The 21089-nt window shown below is 48.4% G+C and overlaps 1 protein-coding gene and 1 long non-coding RNA gene across 7 annotated transcripts in view; one reads left to right on the top strand and one right to left on the bottom strand.

The window, feature by feature from the left end:
* Nucleotides 1–2183: 2183 nt before the first annotated feature.
* Nucleotides 2184–21089, bottom strand: part of CCDC191 (coiled-coil domain containing 191) — a 37578-nt gene continuing 18672 nt past the window's right edge. The window contains exons 10-17 of one of the 6 annotated variants that reach the window (XM_050957409.1): nucleotides 19629–20104; nucleotides 18891–18985; nucleotides 9329–9411; nucleotides 7218–7319; nucleotides 5939–6082; nucleotides 4948–5100; nucleotides 4314–4468; nucleotides 2184–2897 (exon numbers count right to left, since the gene is read on the bottom strand). In XM_050957409.1, coding sequence (XP_050813366.1) covers nucleotides 2765–2897; nucleotides 4314–4468; nucleotides 4948–5100; nucleotides 5939–6082; nucleotides 7218–7319; nucleotides 9329–9411; nucleotides 18891–18985; nucleotides 19629–20104 — 1341 coding nt within the window. In that variant the 3' untranslated portion in view covers nucleotides 2184–2764. Of the gene's footprint in view, nucleotides 2898–4313; nucleotides 4469–4947; nucleotides 5101–5905; nucleotides 6109–7217; nucleotides 7320–9328; nucleotides 9412–18890; nucleotides 18986–19628; nucleotides 20105–21089 lie in introns of those variants that run through there. The other 5 variants (XM_050957419.1, XM_050957430.1, XR_007774957.1 and 2 more) reach the window with 5 other exon arrangements.
* On the top strand, nucleotides 9420–19787 carry LOC127055736 (uncharacterized). The gene is made up of 5 exons (XR_007775595.1): nucleotides 9420–10228; nucleotides 10787–10922; nucleotides 12178–12364; nucleotides 14949–15086; nucleotides 19690–19787. It is a non-coding gene; the product is annotated as an uncharacterized LOC127055736 (long non-coding RNA).

Genomic DNA, 21089 nt, shown 5'->3' with positions numbered 1-21089 from the left:
TCCACACACTTTCAATTCCTTTCCACTGCTAGAGAAGTGCCCACATGACTTGACAGCAGTCAGGTCTGGAACCAAGATTTGGGCAACAGGCTTTTCTTGCATTCCTTAGCATTTGGGAAGTAGGCTGTGGGAGGAAAAATTAGGGAATGCTAGTCTTAACTTGTTAGGATAGAACTGAGAACCTGTCAGCCTGTCATGGTACAGGGTCTACTTTGTAACACACCCTGCTCTCCATCCAGTCCTTGCACCCAAGCAGGCAAAAGCCTGAGAAGAGAGGAGCCCTTGTTTCCAGCTCCACTAGTGAGAGGGAAGCAAATTCCAGTCTCCCAACTGCCTGTCTCCATTGCTCAGGTGTTCAGAGCCGAGGACTGTTAGCAAGAATGCCCCAGCAGATCTCAGCAGGCACAGCAATCAACTATCTAATATAGACAGGAGATTTTTTCTAAACAACTGTACTAACCAAATCCCCATGTGTAGGCTAGAGCAGTGTTTTTCAAACTTTGGGTTGTGACCCAGTACTAGGTCGCTCTGGTCAGCACTACTGACTGGGTTGTTAAAAGGCCTGTGCGTGGTGCTGCCCAGCTAAGGCAGGCTCGTGCCTACCTGCTCCAACACAGCGCTTTGCCCCGGAAGTGGCCAGCAGTGGGTCTGGCTTCTAGGCAGGGGCGCCACGGGGCTCTGTGTGCTGCCCCTGTCCCAAGCACCAGCTCTGCCCTCCCATTGGCCGAGAACCAGCTGACTGAAACGGGGGGGGGGTGCGGGGGGTGGCGGTGCCTGCAGGCGGGAGTCACGTGAAGCCGCTTTTGTGCCTCTGCCTAGAAGCCGGACCAGGCGGGAAGCCTGCTTTAGCACCCCTGCTGCGCCGGTGACTAGAGGTTGCCTGAGGTAAGCCCATGTCCAAACCCCACACCCCAATCCCCAGCCCTGAGCCCCCCCCACAAACCCAGAGCCTTTCCTGTGCCCTAAACCCCTCTTCTCTGGCCCCACCCCAGAGCCTGTACCCAGAGCCCTGACTCTCTCCCACACCCCAACCCCCTGCCCCAGCTCTGAGCCCCCTCAAAACTGGAGTCCCTCCTGCACCCCAAACCCCTCATTCCCTACCCGCCCCCAGAACCTGCACCCCCAGCCCAGAGCCCTGACTCCCTCCCACACCCCAACCCCAGCCCTGAGCTCCCTCAAACCCAGGGCCCTGCCTGCACCCCCAGCCCAGAGCCCTGACTCCCTCTCAAACCTCAACTTCCTGGCCCAGACCAGAGCCCCCTACCACACCCTGAACCCCTCATTCCGGGCCCTACCCCGCAGCCTTCAACCCCAAACCCCAACCCTCTGCCCCAGCCCTGAGCCCCTCCCACACCCCAAACCCCTCATGCCCAACTCCATTGGGTTGTAGGCATCAACAATTTTCTTCAACTGGGTCCTCAGAAAAAAAAGTTTGAAAACCACTGGGCTACAGCACTGTTTCTTAACTCAGCTGCAATACTGTAACATGTTAATGCCTAATCTTGACTAGGATATAAAGGGGTGATGGTAGCTCATGTTAGCTAGTGTCTAGCAAACACTTTCTAAACCTCTAATCAAGACAAGGGAAGTTGTACTTCAGCACGTGCTAAACTGGTAGAATTAAATTAACCTTCGGGGAGCCCAGGCTTCAACACCACCAGTTTAGCTTATGCTAAAGTTCAATTTGCCTTGTTCTGGACTAGAGTTTTAGAAGTTATCTGATCATGGTAACTAGCTTGATCTAACTAACAATACATCTTTAAATCCTAGTCTAGGCAAGGCCTATGTGTGAATACAAACAAAGGATCTGGCGGCACTAGGAACAGATTAGGAAAAATGGGGCTTTTTAAAAAATGGACCTAGTTGCCATGATTTGAAACACCACTCAGCACCACGCGTAGACAGTTTCATGCCTATACAGTTGAGTTAGCTGGTTGTGCTATAATTTAGACATGCTGCTAGGGTCAATCCTCAACCAACTAAAGGTTTTAACGGTGTTCAGGTGTCTACACAAAGTGCTATGTTTGTGTTTCAAATCCTGTTAGCTAACTCAATGGCAAAACACCTGCTTCTAAAGTTTAGCCTACCTTTCCTCCCCCCAATACAATGGTTTAGTAACAGTTCCTCATGTGGGCAAGGCTTTGTGTAATGCTCAGCAGGACATGAGTTGTTCAACGATGCAGCTCTTTTTGAGGGTAAAAGGACTCCATGTATTTGCAGATACAGCCACATTGTGTCAAACCACAAGAGGAGAGTACTGACAACAGAAAGGCATCCAGGGCTCTGCTCCAGCACAGAAAGGCACGTTTCAGTTCTGCGCTTCCTGTCCCTTAAGGGGGAAGTTCAGTGTCTCAATTCGACAGCCCTATGCTAAAGGCAGCAAAAATCCCTGGGGAGGTTTGGAAGCAAAGTTTGCATCTGGCCTGGAATTTATCCTGCCTTGATTCTCGTGCTCTAGCCCCACTCACTGCCCGTTGACAGGGTGTTGCCCTGGCATGTTCCCACTGTGGAAAAGCAGCCTGGTGGCTACAGCGTGACTCTAACAGTCCAGTTTTCACTGTCATCCTCAGGTTAGACTGAATGTTAGAAGTGGCACTTGAAACACAAGTGGCCATGGGCCCTAGAACACCCCCTTTGCCCCCACTGCACCAAACCAGGAAGAGTTCCTGTCATTCACAGGGGTGAGCTCACATCACTAGCTGAATCCTTCCACTTAGGTCCACTCTGCTCATCCAGGAGGGAGCGTTGCCCAGAGTCCTTCCTGTCATATTCGGAAGTCAGGGAGAATTTCAGCTACTCTCTTGCGTAGCTGCTCTCTCCTTGCCTCTTTCTCTCTTTCCTCCTTCATCAGTGCTGGGTACTGCCTCCAGGCCCTGAACATGGTCAGTGTTATTCTCCTTTAAAAAAGGGAGAGGGAAAGAGATGAATGGACAGTGCCATCACACACGGCCATTAAAAACCTCCGCTCTATTCTAGAGCAGCCAAAGACCCCCCAGGATTCACCCCCTCTATTGCTACAGTCAGGGCAGTGACAGGTTAAAAGTCTCCAGTGCAAGCAGTTTAATTACAGATGTCAGTCAACCCAGAATACTAACACTTTGCCCTTCTCTCTTGCCTTCCCTCCAGATTTCACTTCTCTCACTGGCAGGATTCATTAGTCAGTGTTTGCTGAGCACTCTGAAGAGAAAGGTGTTATATAAAGGCTAACGAGGGTCCTTGAGAAAGAGGAGGTGAAAGTGGCTTCTTCATGGGAGGCTCCCTCATGGAACGAGTGAGAGAGAAGAGCAGCCTCATTCAGTGCAATTCAGTTGCTTGCAGGCCCAGTCACTTCACTTCTAGTTTCTCCAGATTCTCCTCAAGTTCACTGTGCCTGTCACTGATAACCAGGTACATCTCAATCTTAGCCCTGTCAATCAGGTTCAGCATTAAACTATGAAGGAGTGTGAGCCAAACTTGCAAACTAAAACCAAAACCATGTTGATTTCATTGACTCTTCCCATGAGCCAGTGATGGAGCTTGTCTGAACCGATCCCACCTTTATTACACAGCTGAAATGCCATTATAGTCAGATGGGGGAATGGGATTTGACATCTCTGCTTCCTGCAGTGACTTTGAAACTTAACTCTTCATTGTACTGACTAGAACAAATGTCCTGTTAAACCTGCACTACAGCACAGCTATGGGAGAGTAAACTGGAATCTATTCAGCTTCATTCATCATCCACAAAACTGTCAGCTGAGTTCCCACTGCAGAATCGGGTAAGAGGTAGGAAGAACAACTGGGATTCTCAGATCCCAAGTGGCGTTTGCAGCTAATCAGTTTTGGATTCATAAACTGAGCCCATTCAATCTGCAAGGTCACCAAGAAGAACAGCTCTGAAAACCCTGCAGTGTTATTCCCATACGCTCACTTGACTCACTATCACTGTACTTAAAAGTTTTTTCTAAACTGGCTTTTTAACAGAAGCTGTGTGGCCAGGTCCACTGACTGACTCTGGAAGTCTTAGCCGTTCATCAGCTTCTCCCTGCCCCTCCTCCAGGGAATTCAGAATTGCTGAAAAGATTAAGAACCAAAAACTTCCTTTTCCAATCTGCATGGAGCCATCTTATCTCAGATGTTCTGCACCCACTGTCAGCCCCGTGCATATCATGAGACCAGAACATCACAAGCAAGAGCTGCCTTACACCTATAAGTGACAGCAGGGTTTTGTCTAAATATAGTGGGTTGAAGGGGAAAGGCCAGACACTCAAAAATGTCCCACAGGGTAGGTACATGCCAAGCAAGAACAACTCCCACTAGGGGAATATGTTTACCTATCACTGTGCTCAGCTGCAATCTTCTGCTTTTCCCATAATGCACTCTTCTCCTCGCTGAGCAGGTCAAACCATGCCCACAACAACTTCTTCTTGAGGGAGGCTGCATAAAGCCTGCTAGCTCTCTCTTCCAGAGCAGAGAGATAATCCTTGTACTGGAGAATGGACAGAGGGAAAGAGGTAAGCATGTTCTCCTGGCCTCCCCACTAAACTACCACAGAAGAGTATCAAGAAAACCTCTAGTGAAGGTAATGGGCATGGGAATGAGAAAGGCAGGCAGGGAAGAGCAACAGACTGTGGAGTAAAGGGGTAATGACTGAGGGGAGCAAGAGGACACTGTGATTGAAAGGGTGAGGAGATGAGCAACAGGAAGGGGGAGTGATAAGGGGAGGAAAGGAGCAGAGCAGAGTAAGGGGTGATGCGGACAGGAGAGAAGGGAGAAAGGGGGCTGAGGAGGCAAGTGACATATGTGAAAGGGAGTTCAGTGTAACATAGCAGGCAGCATGCAATGTCCATGTGATGCAAGGCTCACCTGGAGCCCGTGGGTACATGTGGTAGGCCCTGAAGTTGGGTTTGGAGTGTGAGAGCAGTTGGTCAAGTTAGTAACATCCCCTCCCCTTTCGTCTGGGCTCACCTTTAACCAGCTCCTGAAGCCCCTTCTGAGTAACATGCGGGAAGAGAATTCCTCAGCCCGAGCCATCTTCTCGGTGAGGCTCTCCTGGACGTGCCAGAGCCAGGCCAGCAAGTACTTTCTTTGCAATCCCGAGCAGTGGTGCTTTTGTGCCACCTGAGCAGAGTTAGGAGGGAGAGAAGTTACCTAAATAAATATGTTGTAGGGCCACAGCCATGGAAACCCCACTGCAAAACTACTTCAGCTTTAATGTAAAAGGTCCCATGACGCACCATGCCCAACTGTGCCACACTTTACACTGGCTTGACTATGTGACCAAGTGGCTGATCAGTTTATGGCCTGACGAGTGAGGACTGAAAGCCCCTCATGACTGAGAGTCATTTTTGTCTTTGTATAACTGCAGATGCCCACCTTACTCAGAATGTCACACTGATTCTTACCACACTATCAGCCTCAAATCACAGGAGCATCGCAGGTAACTGCATGCTAACCAGAAATTATTATTTGCTTTCATCAGCTTTGAATTTGCTCTTTATTTCACTGTGTGCCATTTTGCCTTGTACGCAGGGACATGGGAGTACCGAGCTGAGGTTTTGTTTGTCCTTCTTAATTTCATATACAACTACCATGTCTCCTCTTGCTTTTCTCCTTTCAAATTAAATAGTCCTAGAGTCAAATTTTCCACAGCACTAAGGCCCAGACCCTCACAGGTATTTAGGTACTTGAAATTAATTGGTGTTAGATACCTAAATACCTTTGAGGATCCACTGCTGTGTGAATTGAATATTGGAAACATCTTCTGTTAAGGAAGGGTGCAGTGCCCTGCTCTTGCAGGAGGAGGGACTCAGTCAGTCAATAGTTTTTTCCATCTCCTTCTGACTTCAGAGTCCATTACCCATTTCTCCCCCACAACCCATTTGGCTGCTGCTTCCTCCCTTTCTCTTCCCCACTCAAGAACCCACTTCCTCAATTTTGTCCTCTGTAAGTATTTTACCACCATGTTTTCCTTGGCTTGCTCCCTCAGCCTCTTCCAGGGCTCCAGCCCCCACTTTCTCAGCAGGACCTTCTTGTAATGGTCTCTGGCTTTTGCCAGCAGCTGGTGCTCATTCTCCAGCCTTCTCTGCTTCTCCAGTTCTTTCTGCAATTCAAAGAGCAGCAGCTTAACTAATCCGGGGTAAAATGGACAGTAAGGCACATAACCACAGACAGTAAGTAGATGGGAATCCTGACCTGGCCAGAAATAGGAATCTGCAGCTTGTCTAGCTACTACCACAGGGTGGCCAAACATCTCTGACACATACAAATGCATCTGCTGCCACTGGAATGAGCCAACCATGGCTGTGTGGAGCAAGGGGAACAGTCTCCCTCAAGAAATCATGAAGGTTTAAAACCATTATCGAAGAATGACCACAGTATTAGAGAAGGTCACCCCCAACTTGTATGCCAAAGGAATGGAGAATCTAGCACATGTATACATTGGTATGGCTCTGTCTCTCAGGGGTGTGGAAAAATTCACGCCCCTGAGAAATCCATCTATACCGACCAAACCCCCTGTGTAGCTAGTGCTATGTCAACAAAATAATTCTTCCATTGACTTAGCTACAGCCTCTCAGGGAGGTTAATTATCTACACTCTCGTTGGCGTAGGCAGTGCTACTGAAGTGCTACAGCAAGGTTTAGGTCACTGAATGGGAGAGTGAAAGCATATCTCTGGGATTTAAAAGCATCTTGCTACTTGGGCTATTGTCACAGCTCATGCCCAAGCACCAGCCTTAAGATGGCAGTTCCTGCCTGGCAGAAACTGCTGGTGTACCAGAGGAGATATTCCCATTCTTTAGGGGGAAGCTGCCACACTATAGAACTCTTTCTAGGGCTTATTTAGTTTAGGCTACATATTTGTTACTGGTGCAGCAGGGTATAGGGACATGAATGAAAGGAGCAACGCAGAACGAGGGGTGGATACAGCATAGCCAGCCACAGTGCAGGCTTCCCCGACACAGCCTCACTGATGCACCTCAAACCTGACAAAGCATCTGCAGGGACCAACAACTGGACAGTGAGTGCAGCGTCCACGGCCCATTCAATCCTCAGCCTGTGTTGAAACTGCCAGTATGGGAGCATCCAATAGTGATAGTGGGTTTTATTCTGTGGACACCAGTACACTACTGAGATCCCAACTCTTTTCATTCTGGCCACTGAACAGTTGCCAGAGGTAACGGCTTTTGCTCTCTACCATCGTGGTTGTGGGGCAGAGGCATGCAGTGTTCTGCGCACCAATTTCTGCTGTCTCCTCTCCTCCCGCCTCTTCTCCAGCTGGGCCTCTTTTTCAGCAGCCTCCTTCCTCTGACGCTCTTCCTCTTCAGCCTTCAGCTGCACCTTGGAAAGAAGGACATGGCTGGGATAAAACCATATTCATCACATTTGAATGTTCACAGGAACAAAGGATATTCAGACCAAAGACCAGCAAGGTGAGTGTCCTGCCTCTAGCGGTGACCAGCAACTGTTGTGCAATGATGTACATTAGGGTGGGGAAGAACATTGCTTCCTGCAAGTGATCGCTGTTCAGCCTGAAGCATTGCATTTGACAACCCTTCTCTGTGCCTGAATAACTTAACACATTACTGAAGGTTATCCAGCCCCCATTTCTCACTCAGCCCTGAGTGCCACAGGCTGCCTCTATGATCTGGGATGTTCTACTTTTACTCCCACACAAAACCATCATGAAGTTAGTGTTATGGTGGCTCAACTTGTATTTCCCTGATGTGCCACAAACACTAAAAATCATGCAAGTTGTTTCACTGAGGCAATATTCACACCCAGCCCAGCACCATTCTCCAAGCATTCGCCCTCTCCTGTCACAAACTTCCCACCTACCAACACCTTCTGTAGCACAATCACTTTCAATTCAACAACGTTGTCACCTTGAGCACACACATCAAAAGAACCAAAAACCACACTGCCTAACCCCTCGAGGCGTGTCAATCACAGATGGGCAAACCTATTTGGATACAAAGTGAAACAATCTGGCTCTTGGCCTGCCCACCAATTAACGTAACCAAACTCTATGGTTTGGTTAAGCCTCTTCTACCCACTTCCCTCCCACAGGAGGCAAAATATAATTTTCTGGGGGATCCTTATTCTGAACTTCCTGATTTCAGTGCAGATAACATCACAACCTCAGCATTACAGTAACGGTTGGTTGAATTTAAGAGGGTCCCTCTGTCAAAGGAACATCTATGACAGTTTCCAGCAGAGACTATAACCCACGAGAGCATCTGTGATAGAAGAACCATGGAGACTGGCTTGGCCTCCTTCCATTCCACCTGACTCAGGTCCTTGGTGAGATGCTGCTTCGTCTGAAAGCAGCTGGGCTCAGGATTTCAGGTGGATTACCTGATCTTCTGACTTTCAGGATTTATTTCCCTATAATAAGATAATTCACATCTAAACAACTCCCTTCCTGCCTCTAACCTTCCAGGCATTTGTTTGAAACTGCTGCCTGAGGATATACAGGTTGGAGATCCTGGAAAATACTTTCCATAGGGTAGAGTGGGGCTAGCCACATTAATTACACAGACACACACCTACATGGTAAATCATCCTTATTTGCTGGCAGACATTTGCTACTAAATAAAGAACTATAGGATTTGTTGTATTGGATCAGATCAAAGGTCCATCAAGCTCTGTGTCCTCCTGATGTTACAGAGGAAGGTAGAAAAAAAACCACATACTTGGCTGGATGTGCAATGGGTGGAGCAGTGGAAAAAAAAACCATCTGAGCCCTGTCTACGATAACAAAAAGCAGAAGTCCAACCATTTTCCTTACGTTTGAGGACCTTGTGGAGGAAGAGACGGATTGGCAGGTGAAGAGATGGTGACACTTAGGATGAGCCCAGGATTTTCAGGGACTCTCCCTGGATGCATAAGAGATTTCTTATTTCTAGGAGTGCTGAAGATGCAGCATGTTCATCCCAGCAGCAAGAGAAGCAGAGAGTCTAGTATTTCACATCACTCAATGGTGACCCATGTGGACCACTCAGTAATGGAACTGATGGGCTCTGAAGACAATCCCACCCCATCCTCCTTGGCTGGAAGATTAGTAGGCATGATGGAGGGGCTTGGAAGAGGGGCAGAAGTGGGGAAAAATTAGTGCCTTCAGCGCTCCAGCAGGGAGGTCAATCACTCACCAAGTTGTGTGGGTGGGGATGTCCTGCTGTGATAGGGTTTTTTATCCATTTTTGGGGTGTCTATCAGATACTTACCATTGGGCTCAAGTTCATCATGTAAATAAAGGAGGTGCTTTTCCCAGCATCTGACTGTGAGGGGCTTCCTTTAACAGCCACTCTCTCAGATGAGATGTCTGTTTAGCTCTCGGCTTTACTTACCAGTTTCTCCTCCTCTCTTTTTCTCTTGGACTCTTCCAGTTCCCTCCTCCGTTCTGCTCGGTGAATTGCTCTCTCTTCCATGGCTAGAGAATTAGGACCAAGGGGACATGAGGATTAGTATATGCGAGCTACAAGGCCACGGTAGCAGTTTGGGAACAGGATGAATGTGCAGTTCTGTCTCCAAACTCACACTCAACCTTGGCTTGGCACGGTCAGTGTTGAGGAGCTCGGGTCCTGCCAGCTCTTCAGTCTGGCAGTGCAGTGGAGGACTTGTGGGAAGAGTTGGGAGTGCCTGACTTTGGTTATGACTGATCCCCTGTGGCCACCTCTCAGAGCAACATTGATGGGCTCTGGTAGGAGCCATGTCCAGAGTTTCTGTAACACAGAACCTTTAAGAGAAGGAGGTAAATGCAGAGAATCTGTTCCTTTCCTCTTTCCATCCCTATGAGACACATGGTGGCCTCAGTAAGAAGCTATATATGTGGTCAGGGTATGCTAAGGCAGAGGATCTCTAACTGTGGTCCAAGCTCCATTCAGATGGTCCGCGGATAGTTCCCTATAAGGTGTACACCTGGGTGGCCGCACACAAGAAAATGAAAGGCCACCCACCACTGTAGGTGTGGCTCCACCAATTAGGTGCCTGGATGCTGGAGAAGATGCACATGTAAGGTGAGGTTGTGGCCTTGGGGGGAATAGTGGGTAGGTGGGAAGGGACAGTGGGGTGAGAAGAGGGGGTGGGGGGAATTTGGGACGTGCAGGGCTGCAGTGGCCAGAGAAAGAGGCAACTTTCTCCAGCTCCAGGACTGCGGCTGCTGGAGAGAGACCCCCCACCTCCTTCCCAGCATCAGCTCGGGGGTTGCCGCGATGGAGGAGAGAGGGCACATCCATCGCATTAGAAAGGTAAGACTATGGATATTAAAATATGAATTGTGTGCTTTTATTTGTAGAACAAAAAATCATTAATTATTATTAAGATTTTTTTTATAGAGCGCTTTTATCCAAAGCGTTTTACAATACTTAGCTAACGGTACAAACAACATTTGAAAAGATCATTAAGTGGTCCGCCAAGACCCTCAGCAATTTTCAAGTGGTCTGCGGGAAAAAAGTTTGAGAACCACTGTGCTAAGGATATTGAACAGATAGTACAAAGGTTTAATATAATGGTACAGGACATTCTACAAGCAGCCCTTCTCCCCCCCCTAGAAATGGCCAGTTTAGGTGTAGCAGAGTGTTCACACTGATTTTGCTTGAGAAGATAAGCAATGCTTCCTTGCAGTGCGTGGGGAATCATTCAGTGTGGTTATAAATTATTCCAGCACGCACAACAGTCTCATGTAGCTAGTCAGCAAAAATGACCCACACCTGGGGTAAGTAATACAAAAGGAGACTCAAACCCGCAGAAGGCCTCATGTCTTTGCAATTTTGTTTTTACTGAATGCACGTGCCTGTCCATTGAAGCCTCTGCCAGCAGAGAAGATATCTCACATTGGAAATGAACCATGCCTAGGTGGTCAGCTTCCACCCATCAGATCCAGGAGCACAAAAAGCCCTGGGGATTCACGTATTTGAGTGAACAACGGATTTGAGACCAGAGGTTAGTCCATGGCAGAGTGATTGGGCTGACTTTTGACCTCTACTTTTCAAAGTCACAGCTTATCACATAGTACTAGAGTTAAAACACCGAGAACTAAGAAAGAGGGCATAAGCTAAAAAGGCCTCGCAGCAAATGTATCATAGCAAAAGTCCTACCCAAGGCTATAAGATGGGCCTCTCATTGAGTGGAGAAAGCTGGGTTATGGGCATGATAGGAGAGGCCTTTGCTCTACACTCCTCAAAAGTGATGAGTTTTGTCCTAAGTACAAAAAGACAAAGTGTCCAAGGATGGGACTGAATAGATTCACTCTCCCTGTGGTAACTGAAAACGGACTTACAAGGCAGGGAGCAGAGATAGAGAGAGTTGCCAGCATGACAATGAAGAGACAATCGGGCATGGTCTCTAGGTTTTACTCTTCTATTTTCAGGCCATCCACATATAACATTCTTGTCATAGCGTGGCTGGCACTTTAAAAGGAGATGGGTCTCAGGCAGTGCTTAATTTGTGCCAGGTCTAGCCAGGGCTGAGCCCCAGCACCTCTAGGCTTCCCAGTTCATAGCCCCAGCACCTCAGGGCTTGCTGCATCAGTTATAAATGTAAAAAAATTGCTTGAGCCCCAGTACTTCTTTCATTATAAATTAAGCACTGGTCTCAGCCCTGTGACATGGCCAACTGCACTCCCCAGATGGGGACATGTGATTCAATCAAGGCCTCGGATAAATGAGGGAGAGGCCTGGATAGAGAGGTGACCCAGAGATAGCCAGGGAGAGAAACTTCATCAGTGGTCCAGCTGCTGAGAGCAGCTAGGCTCTTGCAGGGACCCTGAGAAACCAGGAAAGCAGCAGCGGAGGGGTTTGCCTGATGACCTCTTGGAGCCAGAGAATTGGACAAGGCTGGCAGAGGCTTGGGTAGGAAAAGCCTGGGAGTGGCTGCTTCAATTATTTTTGAGACCTTAAGGATGGTTTGAATTATTCTGAACTTTATGTTAATAAACCAGACCCCAAGACAGGCTGTTTTTATTGGACATGTGACAAGACTCCAGGAGTGGAAACTGGGGCACAGTGCCACAGAGCTGCCACAAGGGGATGCTTAGGAAGCAGCTCTTGTTGCAACCTTCAGGAGCCAGCCTCTCCATCCTACAATGGCTGGGGCCGTTACCTCCCTTACCAATAAAACTTGCATTACTCAGCAGTCAGACTTTGAGAACAGTCCCATGGAGAATTTTTTCTTTCCTGATCCTTCTGTTTGGGCGCAGAGGTGCAATGTAGCTGATTGAAGGGGAGTTGCAATGGGATCTGTCCAAGAGACCTGGACAGATTGACTGGTGAGAGAGTAAAAATCCCAAGGGTTCAGTCCTGGACATGTTACTCATGCAAGCAGCTTCCTTGGCTTACTCACAAGGACTTCAGGATGGAGCTCTTCATGTTATTCTGACTCTTGAGGTATGTGTACAGTTACTGAGATGCCACTGCTTCTCACGCGGCTTCTGTGAGATCAGTTGAAATGCAGCACTCTCATTGGTCAGCAGAGAGGGTGAAATCATCATCAAGGTGTCATAGTGCTCATGACCTCATCTCTCCTGTATGTTCTGTCAGAGCTAGTCTTTGTCCCTCAGTGTCAGAGTGAGGTAATGACAGGTGCAGTCAATAACCAAAGGCAGTTCAGTCTTTTTATCACAGTAAAGAAATTGCTTCCCCAATTCTGCCAGGGCTTTCCAAGCTAGGCTGTTTTGCTGTTAGAAATGGGCCCAAGTCAAATGGATCTGGATTTTGATCCCCTCCTTCAAAAACTTGAGAGGGGAGTGGGGGGTGCTGGGATCTAGGGTTTTGGTTCAGCCGCATCTCTAGTTGCAGAGCAAGGCAGTGGGAACCATCAGCAAAGCATCTCATCTTCCAATAGGTAAGTGCAATGAGTCACTGAACTGTACTTAGCAGGAGTTAGTAGGGATGGCAGCCCACTCCCCAGCTGTCCAGCGTTCACTCCCTCTGTGGGAGTGAGGAAGAGAAAGAAAAGGCTCACAGGTCTCCCTGAGATCTCACTAACTGATGTATCCATAATAAACACTAGAGATGGGACTGAGGTGCTAAATTCAGATCCAGATTTCAATCACCGCAGTGCCTGAATTCTGGGTTTGATTGGATTCATTATAAGGATTGGGGGATGAGGGTGAACAGCTCTGAAATTCTGGTCCAGATCCTGGTTCAGATTCCAAACCTCCCCAGAGTGTGGGAGTCCTTTGATCTGTGAATTTGGTTCAGGCCCCTCCCCAGTTAGTACAGCCTGATACTGGCTGAAATAAGGCAGCTTCAGAGAAAGTAAGAGATATGGGTAATGACCGAGGTGTTAAATCTATGCAACATAACAAAAAAAGGACCCTTGGGCTAAGGGGACTTGATGAGTGTCGATACATTTCTGCCAGGGAACAGCATGAAGAGTGAACAGGAACTATTCACGGCTTCACAAGGTAGTAGGAACAGTAGCGATGGCCAAAGCCAAAGAGGGGAAAACAGAGCTGAGACACTAGGGAAATATATTAATAGTGAGAGGGGCAGTTCCACCAGTGCAGAGATTCATGAACAGCTGAGGGTATGTCTACATCTACAGTTTTGCAGCGCTGGTTGTTACAGCTGTATTAGTACAGCTGTATAGGGCCAGCGCTGCAGAGTGGCCACACTTACAGCAACCAGCGCTGCAAGTGGTGTTAGATGTGGCCACACTGCAGCGCTGTTGGGTGGTTTGCAGGGGGGTTCGGGGAACGCGAGAGCAAACCGCGGGGAAGGAGACCTGCTTGCAGGAGGGTTTGGGGAACGCGAGAGCAAACCGCGGGGAAGCAGGTCTCCTTCCCCGCGGTGTGCTCTCGCATTCCCCGAACCCCCCTGCAAGCAGGTCTCCTTCCCCGCGGTTTGCAGGGAGGTTCGGGGAACGCGAGAGCAAACCGCGGGGAAGGAGACCTGCTTGCGGGGGGGTTCGGGGAACGCGAGAGCACACCGCGGGGAAGGAGACCTGCTTGCGGGGGGGTTCGGGGAACGCGAGAGCACACCGTGGGGAAGGAGACCTGCTTGATTACCAGAGAGGGTTCCTCAGGTATGCTGGGATACCTGCTTATTCCACAGAGGTCAAGAAAAACGCTGGTGAGTGTCTACACCTGATGACCAGCGCTGGATCACCAGCGCTGGATCCTCTACACCCGAGGTTCGACCGGGTGTACGGCCAGTGCTGCAAACAGGGAGTTGCAGCGCTGGTAATGCCCTGCAGGTGTGTACACCTCCTAAGTTGCAGCGCTGTAACCCCCTCACCAGCGCTGCAACTTTGTGGTGTAGACAAGGCCTGAGAAAAGGCTTTAGCACAAATGGCATTTGGGTGGGATTTTTAATAGTACCTAAGTGATGTAGGAGCATAATCAAAATCAATGGGACTTGTATCCCGGGGCACTTTTGCAGATCCCACCCATAGTCATTAAGCAGGCTTCAGACACGATGACCTGTTGTCCATAACTCTTTATCAATGTTTTTCTCAAGTATAGTTTTCTCTTTTTCATACAGTTCCTTTTCTATCTGTCTCTCCCTTCATGCCTGTCTTGAACTTTCTGGCTTAGTGGATCTTCTATTCTATATCCATTTGCCTCTTTTTAATAATTGCAAAGCATCTTGGTTAAGATTGATTTTTTTGGGGGGTAAATATTCAAGTACTGGCCTGAGGGTGTTTCCTGGCCCTACTATGCATGATCCTATGGACTCCGTTGCCTTGAATGGAACCAGAAAACTAGTTCTAAAAGGAAGAACAAGGATTCAGTTCTGGTGGAAGTTGGGTGGTTGAAATAGTGGACTGGGAGATAGAACAGTCAAAATGCAGCAACCCCATAGGGGAGCTGCAATTCCAAAGGGCTCTGTCAATGGGGATGTCACATTTCTATCACTGTCTTTCATGTCCCAGGCCCTTGGGGTCAGGCTGGGGGATAGGGAGGCAGAGCCAATGCCAAAGCTCAATTATACCATTTTGCAATACTAATTAAACTTCTCTGCACAGGTCTCACAGTGACAAGCATCTCCAACCTACAAAGACGGAGAAGCACAAAGTGCTGCAGCAAGAGACTGAGGCCCATAAGCAAAGCTGCCCAAGGGCAGCATCAGCACCCACACTTCAGAGAGAAGCCAGCATTCAACGGTGCGGGTACATTTGTCTTGTGCTTTTAGCCTGTGACTTCGGGACCTGCCTTATCTGGGTTCTGTAAAGCACAGTGCACATTGACTGAGCTATAAACGGCGCTTACCAGCACTTCACTTACAGAACATGGATAAGACCTATCCCTGTCCTGAATAGCTCACCGAGTAAATAGGACAAACACACAAAGGTCCCACATTTCTCCCTTCCATGCCATGGAGAGATGACAGCCTCTTCCCTTCCTGCATCCCCCACACCCACACCTCTGCTTTGTCCTCACTATGTTCACGCTGGTATCCATGTTGGTGAGATAATTAGAGGAATCTAGTCTCATGCTTCAGGTCTTCAGCTGATTTTCCGCTGAGGTCAGAAAGGACTCCCCCTTGCGCCCCCACACACACACTTCACAACTGGCTGAATCAATTATGTGGGTTTTTTCCTTCCTTTGAAGTATCTGATCCTAGTCGCAGCTGAAGGCAGGACACTGGCCCAGAGGGCCAATGGTCTGAGGCAGTAACAACAAATCCCATGAGGCCAGATGAGCATTAGCTGCGTGAGCCTTGCTTACACGCTCAGGTTAAACTGATCATGAGATTTGGGGTTAGGAAGGAATTTTCCTCCAGGTCAGATTGGCATAGGCCTTGGAGTTTTTTTGCCTTCCTCTGGAGCATCGAGTGGGTTCATCTGCTAGGATCACCTGGGCCTATCGCACAAACACCAGTCTCCTGCCATTGCAGGGGGCTTGCTTGTTGGGGCACCTTGGCCCTGCCTGTTTTCTGGCTACGGCTATGGACACTTCAGTTTCCTAGAGCCTCCACATTTTGCAGGATAATTGGCCCTGATTTGGGGTTTATACTGACTCAATACAATTTCACTTGGAGTGACTGTATCATGAGGGGTTTCTGTTACATAATTACCATTTCTGGAGAGCCATAGACTCGGCAGCCAGAGATGAAATGGTACCGGCCAATTCAGTTGTTGCCCCTGGAAGGTGCTGGTGAATCTAAAGGCCAATAGGGAATCATTTAATAAAGAGGTGGAGTTAGTGCAGGCTGCCACTGTGGGGAAATGAAGGATACAAAAGCCTTAAAGCAGCTCCCAAGGGACATTGTGAAGGCTTCTGTGTGAATCCCTTCAAGAGGCTGCCGTGCCAACAGAGGGGAACATGTCCACTGTACATAAGACCCTGAAGTGCTGGCAGGGAAGGAGGAGGGAGAATATATGGTCAGAGGGACAGGCCCAGACGCAGTGATGACTCAGTGAGGCCACAGTCCAGCCCAACTCCAGGTCACCTTGTAAGGGTAAAACAGAGATAAAGGGGGAAGGTGCTGGTAGGCTAGTCAATGGGCTATTTACCATAGAATTGCCCAACTCAGAGAGCAAACGGGCCAGCCAGGCCCAAGACGGGCTAGTGTCTCAAATGCACAGGGGAAAGCCCTTAAACCACTCCCCACAAAGAACCATCTCCCACTGATGCATGTTAAAGGGAATCAGGTGCCAGGACACTGGAAAATGGCTGCTGAGAGATCTATGGAGCATAGGAGCTGGATCTAGCCAAAACAAATGCTGCCTCTCCCCTAAGGGGATTTCCTGCATATACAAATGCAGGTTCAGGTATTACTCAGCTGGGAAGGAGGGGCAAGGCTGAGAGCAGGGGTCTGGAGGGTAACTTCCCATCTGGGGTGATCTTAGGGGATGGTCTGAGGAACAAACTAAGACGGCCTGTATTGTTAGAGATGGAATAACATTAGTCCCAAGTAGCCTAGAACAGCCTTGGAGCTCCTCAGGGCTAAACAGATGGCACCGGCTGATCCTTATTTGTGACCTTCGCAATGGATAGCATGTGGAACGAGATTTGGAGTCTGAGGAGAATCCAGCTGTAAGTACCCACCAAAATCTGTGGTTACTTCCTTTGTCCTATGGTGGTACTGCAATGGGGTGTCCACCTCACACAAGGCAGAGCAGATTATTAGGACAGTTAACCTGACAGGCTGCACCCAGGGGACAGCCAGGACTGAAAGACTAATTGATGATGAAGCCCAGGTGGGCAGGGGCAAGCTGAGTTTGTATACAGCCAGCAAGCTGAGACCAGTAGGGGGGGCTGCAGGGAAACAGTCTGCAGTTGTTCTCTGGGAGAAAGGTAAGTGTGTTTGGAGCTACCGAGTCTGGTGAGAAGTCAGAGGAGGAAATAGCCTCTAGTTACTCCCTGCAAGGAAGGAATAAGGGCTGGTAAACCAGAGAAGGGCAGGGGGGCAGAGTCTAGAGCAGGGAAGTAGGAAGGAGTCTAGGAAAATAGCAGCAGTGTCTGGGAGCAAGTAGACTGTAGTTGCTAGACACGAGGTCCCTGGACTAGAACCTGGAGTAGTGGGTGGGCCTGGGTTCCCCACCACCTGCTGGAAGAGTAGCACAGTACCTGCCCCTGGACTGGAAGACTGTCTAGAGCAGCATGAGAACAGCTGATCCAGTGATATTTTGATACTGTAGAAGGGGAGGACTGTACAGTGGCCTGGCCGGAAGGCTCAGCCATGAAGAGGAAGAGGGAGTTCTGGGAAGTGAGGAGGAGCGGGGTGTGAGCAACTGTGGGAAGTGGAGGCATCAGACCGGAATAGAGCTAATCCCCAGACATGGCCACCAGATATCCCCGTGGTGAGCAGCGAACCCTGTGACAGGTATCAAGTATCAGAGGGGTAGCCCTGTTAGTCTGGAGCTGTAAAAAGCGACAGAGTCCTGTGGCACCTTAGAGACTAATAGACATATTGGAGCATACGTCTGACGAAGTGGGTATTCACCCACAAAAGCTCATGCTCCGATAACGTCTGTTAGTCTATAAGATGCCACCGGACTCTATTGCTTGTGACAAGTATAGATTGCTCTATGTTGTCTGAAGAACATCTGCTATTTTACACTCTGCAATGGAAGAGGTCTGAGCAGCACCTGATCCTGCACTGTGTTCTCTTTATTATAATTTAGTCACTGGGATGTCTGTAGAGAAACACCCATTAATGCAGAAGTGCTTACCCGCCTAGAGCAGCCGAGAGTCTGAGTGACGCAAAGTGTGGGATATCTAGGCTCATGCACTAAAGATGCTGAAGACACGCTTGGACACTGAAAAGGTTGCAGCCAGGCAGGCACCACAGCCAAAAAACCATGTTACTGAATTTTTGTTATTCCTAGGTCTGTTTAAAATATTACTGTGGCCACACTTTGGGAAACCTTTCAAGCAGGCTAAGGCCTTACATAAGTTTATACAACGCTACAGGCCCTGGGAATGGTTAAAAAAACCTGATATTGCTTTAATAAATGCAACCTCCTCATCTCTGATGACATTTACACATCGCTCGATATAGACTGCAGGGGGGAAGGGTGTGAAATCATATGCGATGGCAAATGGGAAGGGAAGCCAGATAGCTTTTGTCTCTACAGCGTTAGCCTGCAGTGAAAGGGATAAAGCGTGAAGTGAACAAGATGCCAGCTCTATAATTTCTTGCGGAAAAATCGAGCATGGTCTTTGGGGACAACAACTCACTTTGATTTATTGACCACAAACCACAGAACTTGCAAGGACCCATATGTTCCAGATGCCTGACTTGGATATTAAAGGGCCAGACTCTGTAACAAGCTGCCAGTGCATGCTTAAGTAACCCATCCTGTTGTTGTTTAGTAGTGTTGATCCTGCTGGGAGGGGATTGAGTGGGTTTTGCTCATGCACTGTTGAACACCCATATGGAGGAGGGATGTGGACAGGAAAGAGATGCTATTCTCTGGGAAGAGGGCAGGAATGGCCTTTATTACCAAGCAGAACGATACCTTTCAGTATGGGATGAGCTGAGGTCAGTAGATTTGAGCTCCTCCTGCTTTGGGTCACTGTCTTTGTGCTCTCTGGCCCCAAAGGCACAGGTGAACTGTGAAGTGAAAGAGAAAAGAAACTAGTATCATCACCTTCCATAGCAAAGAGGCCTTGTGTATAAAAATCAAGGGTGAGAGTCGGGATTCATGGCTTCTATTCTCAGTTTTGCTGCAGTCTCATTGCGTGACCTTGGGGAAATCACTCAGCCTCTCTTGGTCCCAGTTTCCCCATCTGTAAAACAGGGTTAATAACATATTCCTACATCACAAGAGGGTTGTGAGACTCAAGTAATTAGCGCCTGTGAAGTGTTTTAAGATCCTTGGCTGAAGGATGTTACAGAAGCACAAAGTACTGATAGTGTTGTTGTACTAAATAAATCCACTTTGCTCCTATCTTTAACAATAGAGCATTTTGCATCCCAAGGTGCCTTACAAGTTTAACATGCCTTCGGGGCAATGCAAAGCAGTCAGAGCAGTATCAAGGATCTGGCCCAGCTAACACCAGGCTTGGCACTGGCTCAAAAGGAAGAGAGCAACGTCTAGTGCACCATTAACACCTCTGTGCAGCTGAGAGTGGTATTATGTGGAGGTCTACTATGCAAGTGCTGACCCAAATGACCTTATTCGGTTTGTGAGCAGGAGTAAGGTGCTCTGGATAGTACAGTCCACCCACACTATGGCTCAGTAAGGTGGCTGTACCTTAAAGATGACACACTCTTGCAGCTTGACGGATCCCGTCTCTTAAGCATTTTTTCCTTAGTTTTTGGGACTGGACTGTTGAGTTCCATGGTGACAGCTGTGGCTTGCTCTGCCTCTTGCTTAGCCCTCCTCAGCTGTTGGTTTCCCTGCAGTTCGAGGATCACCTCCCGCTGTTCTTGAAGCTGCCTCCTCTGCTCCTCAATCAGCTGCTGCTGGAAGGCATGGCGGTGCTCAAAGTGAACACTGAAGGCAGGGGCCACTTTTTTGCCAGGTGCCCCAAACCATTGTATGGGACTAACTGTTCGATTACTGAATTCGGCGTGATCCTGTGAATTCACAGCAGCATGTTGTAGGGTAACCTGCCAGGCATACTTGGGCTTCTTGCATGAACGAAGACTAGGGGTCTGACCAGCATCCCGACAACAGGGTTCTACAGGATTGATGGGCTCCTCCTGAAGAAGGGCCGTTTCAGTCACCTGCAAGGGAAGAATTCTGCACTGACTGAAGTCAAGACCTCTGCTGCCCTGGAAGAGCTAGGAGCATTTTTCTGAATGGAGCAACAGTGAAATCAGTCTGAGAGGCAGGGTAACCTCAGGTGTGTATTCTCGATACAATTCTTACCAATTGTAGTGCTGTCCTAGGGAGAGAGGAGGTACAGGAGCTACAAGGTTGCTCTACACCATCCAAGACTCCTGAACTGGCCAAGTCCATCTGGTTTATGGCTGGTATGTACCCGTGGGGCATCAGACAGGATTCTTATGGGGAGGCCCTGTGGCTCAGAATTTTTGTAATGCAGTTGATGACACGGGGGATATTAATTTAGTGAGTGGGTCTAAATCCAAACAACGTTAATGCAATCTTATTTGGACTGAAGTGTTCTGATTAGCCATTAAGGCTAAGATTAAAAGAAATGCAGCTGCAACAAGGTGGTCTACGTTTTCCTTAATTAGCCAGATTGGTCCTGTAAACGGGACTGATACTCCTGAAACTATGATACTCCTCTAGCTTTACACCACAAAGCTGCACTGAAATTAAAGTAGTTACACGGTCATAAAACTAGAGCATGGTGACAAACCAGGCCCAAACTTTAAGACATGTGGCCTCCCCTCTTAGGATTGTATGATTAGTGAATACTTGAGTCTCAGATCTACTTCTTAGGCCAAATTCTGCCCTCAATTACAAATATGACGCTCCCATTAGAATGGTGTATCTCAGTGAAGAAACTGTCCCACGGGGGTTGCAAGATGGAACTGGGGAATTTTGCTTTCACTTATCCCCATGCAACCCCACTGAGCTCAGAAGTTACACTGGTATAAGTGAAGGAAAAGTTTGGCCTGACGCGAGTATATATTTGTCTATATTATGGTAGCACCTAGAGGCCCCAATCAAGTATCAGGGCCCTATTATGCTAGGAACGATACACGCCTAAGGAAAATGGTCCTGCCTGACAGCTTACAATCC

This window comes from Gopherus flavomarginatus, chromosome 1 (assembly GCF_025201925.1).
Source record: "Gopherus flavomarginatus isolate rGopFla2 chromosome 1, rGopFla2.mat.asm, whole genome shotgun sequence".
Taxonomy (NCBI): domain Eukaryota; kingdom Metazoa; phylum Chordata; order Testudines; family Testudinidae; genus Gopherus; species Gopherus flavomarginatus.
Note: the sequence above shows the minus strand (reverse complement) of the source record. Positions and strands in the feature narration are given on the sequence as shown.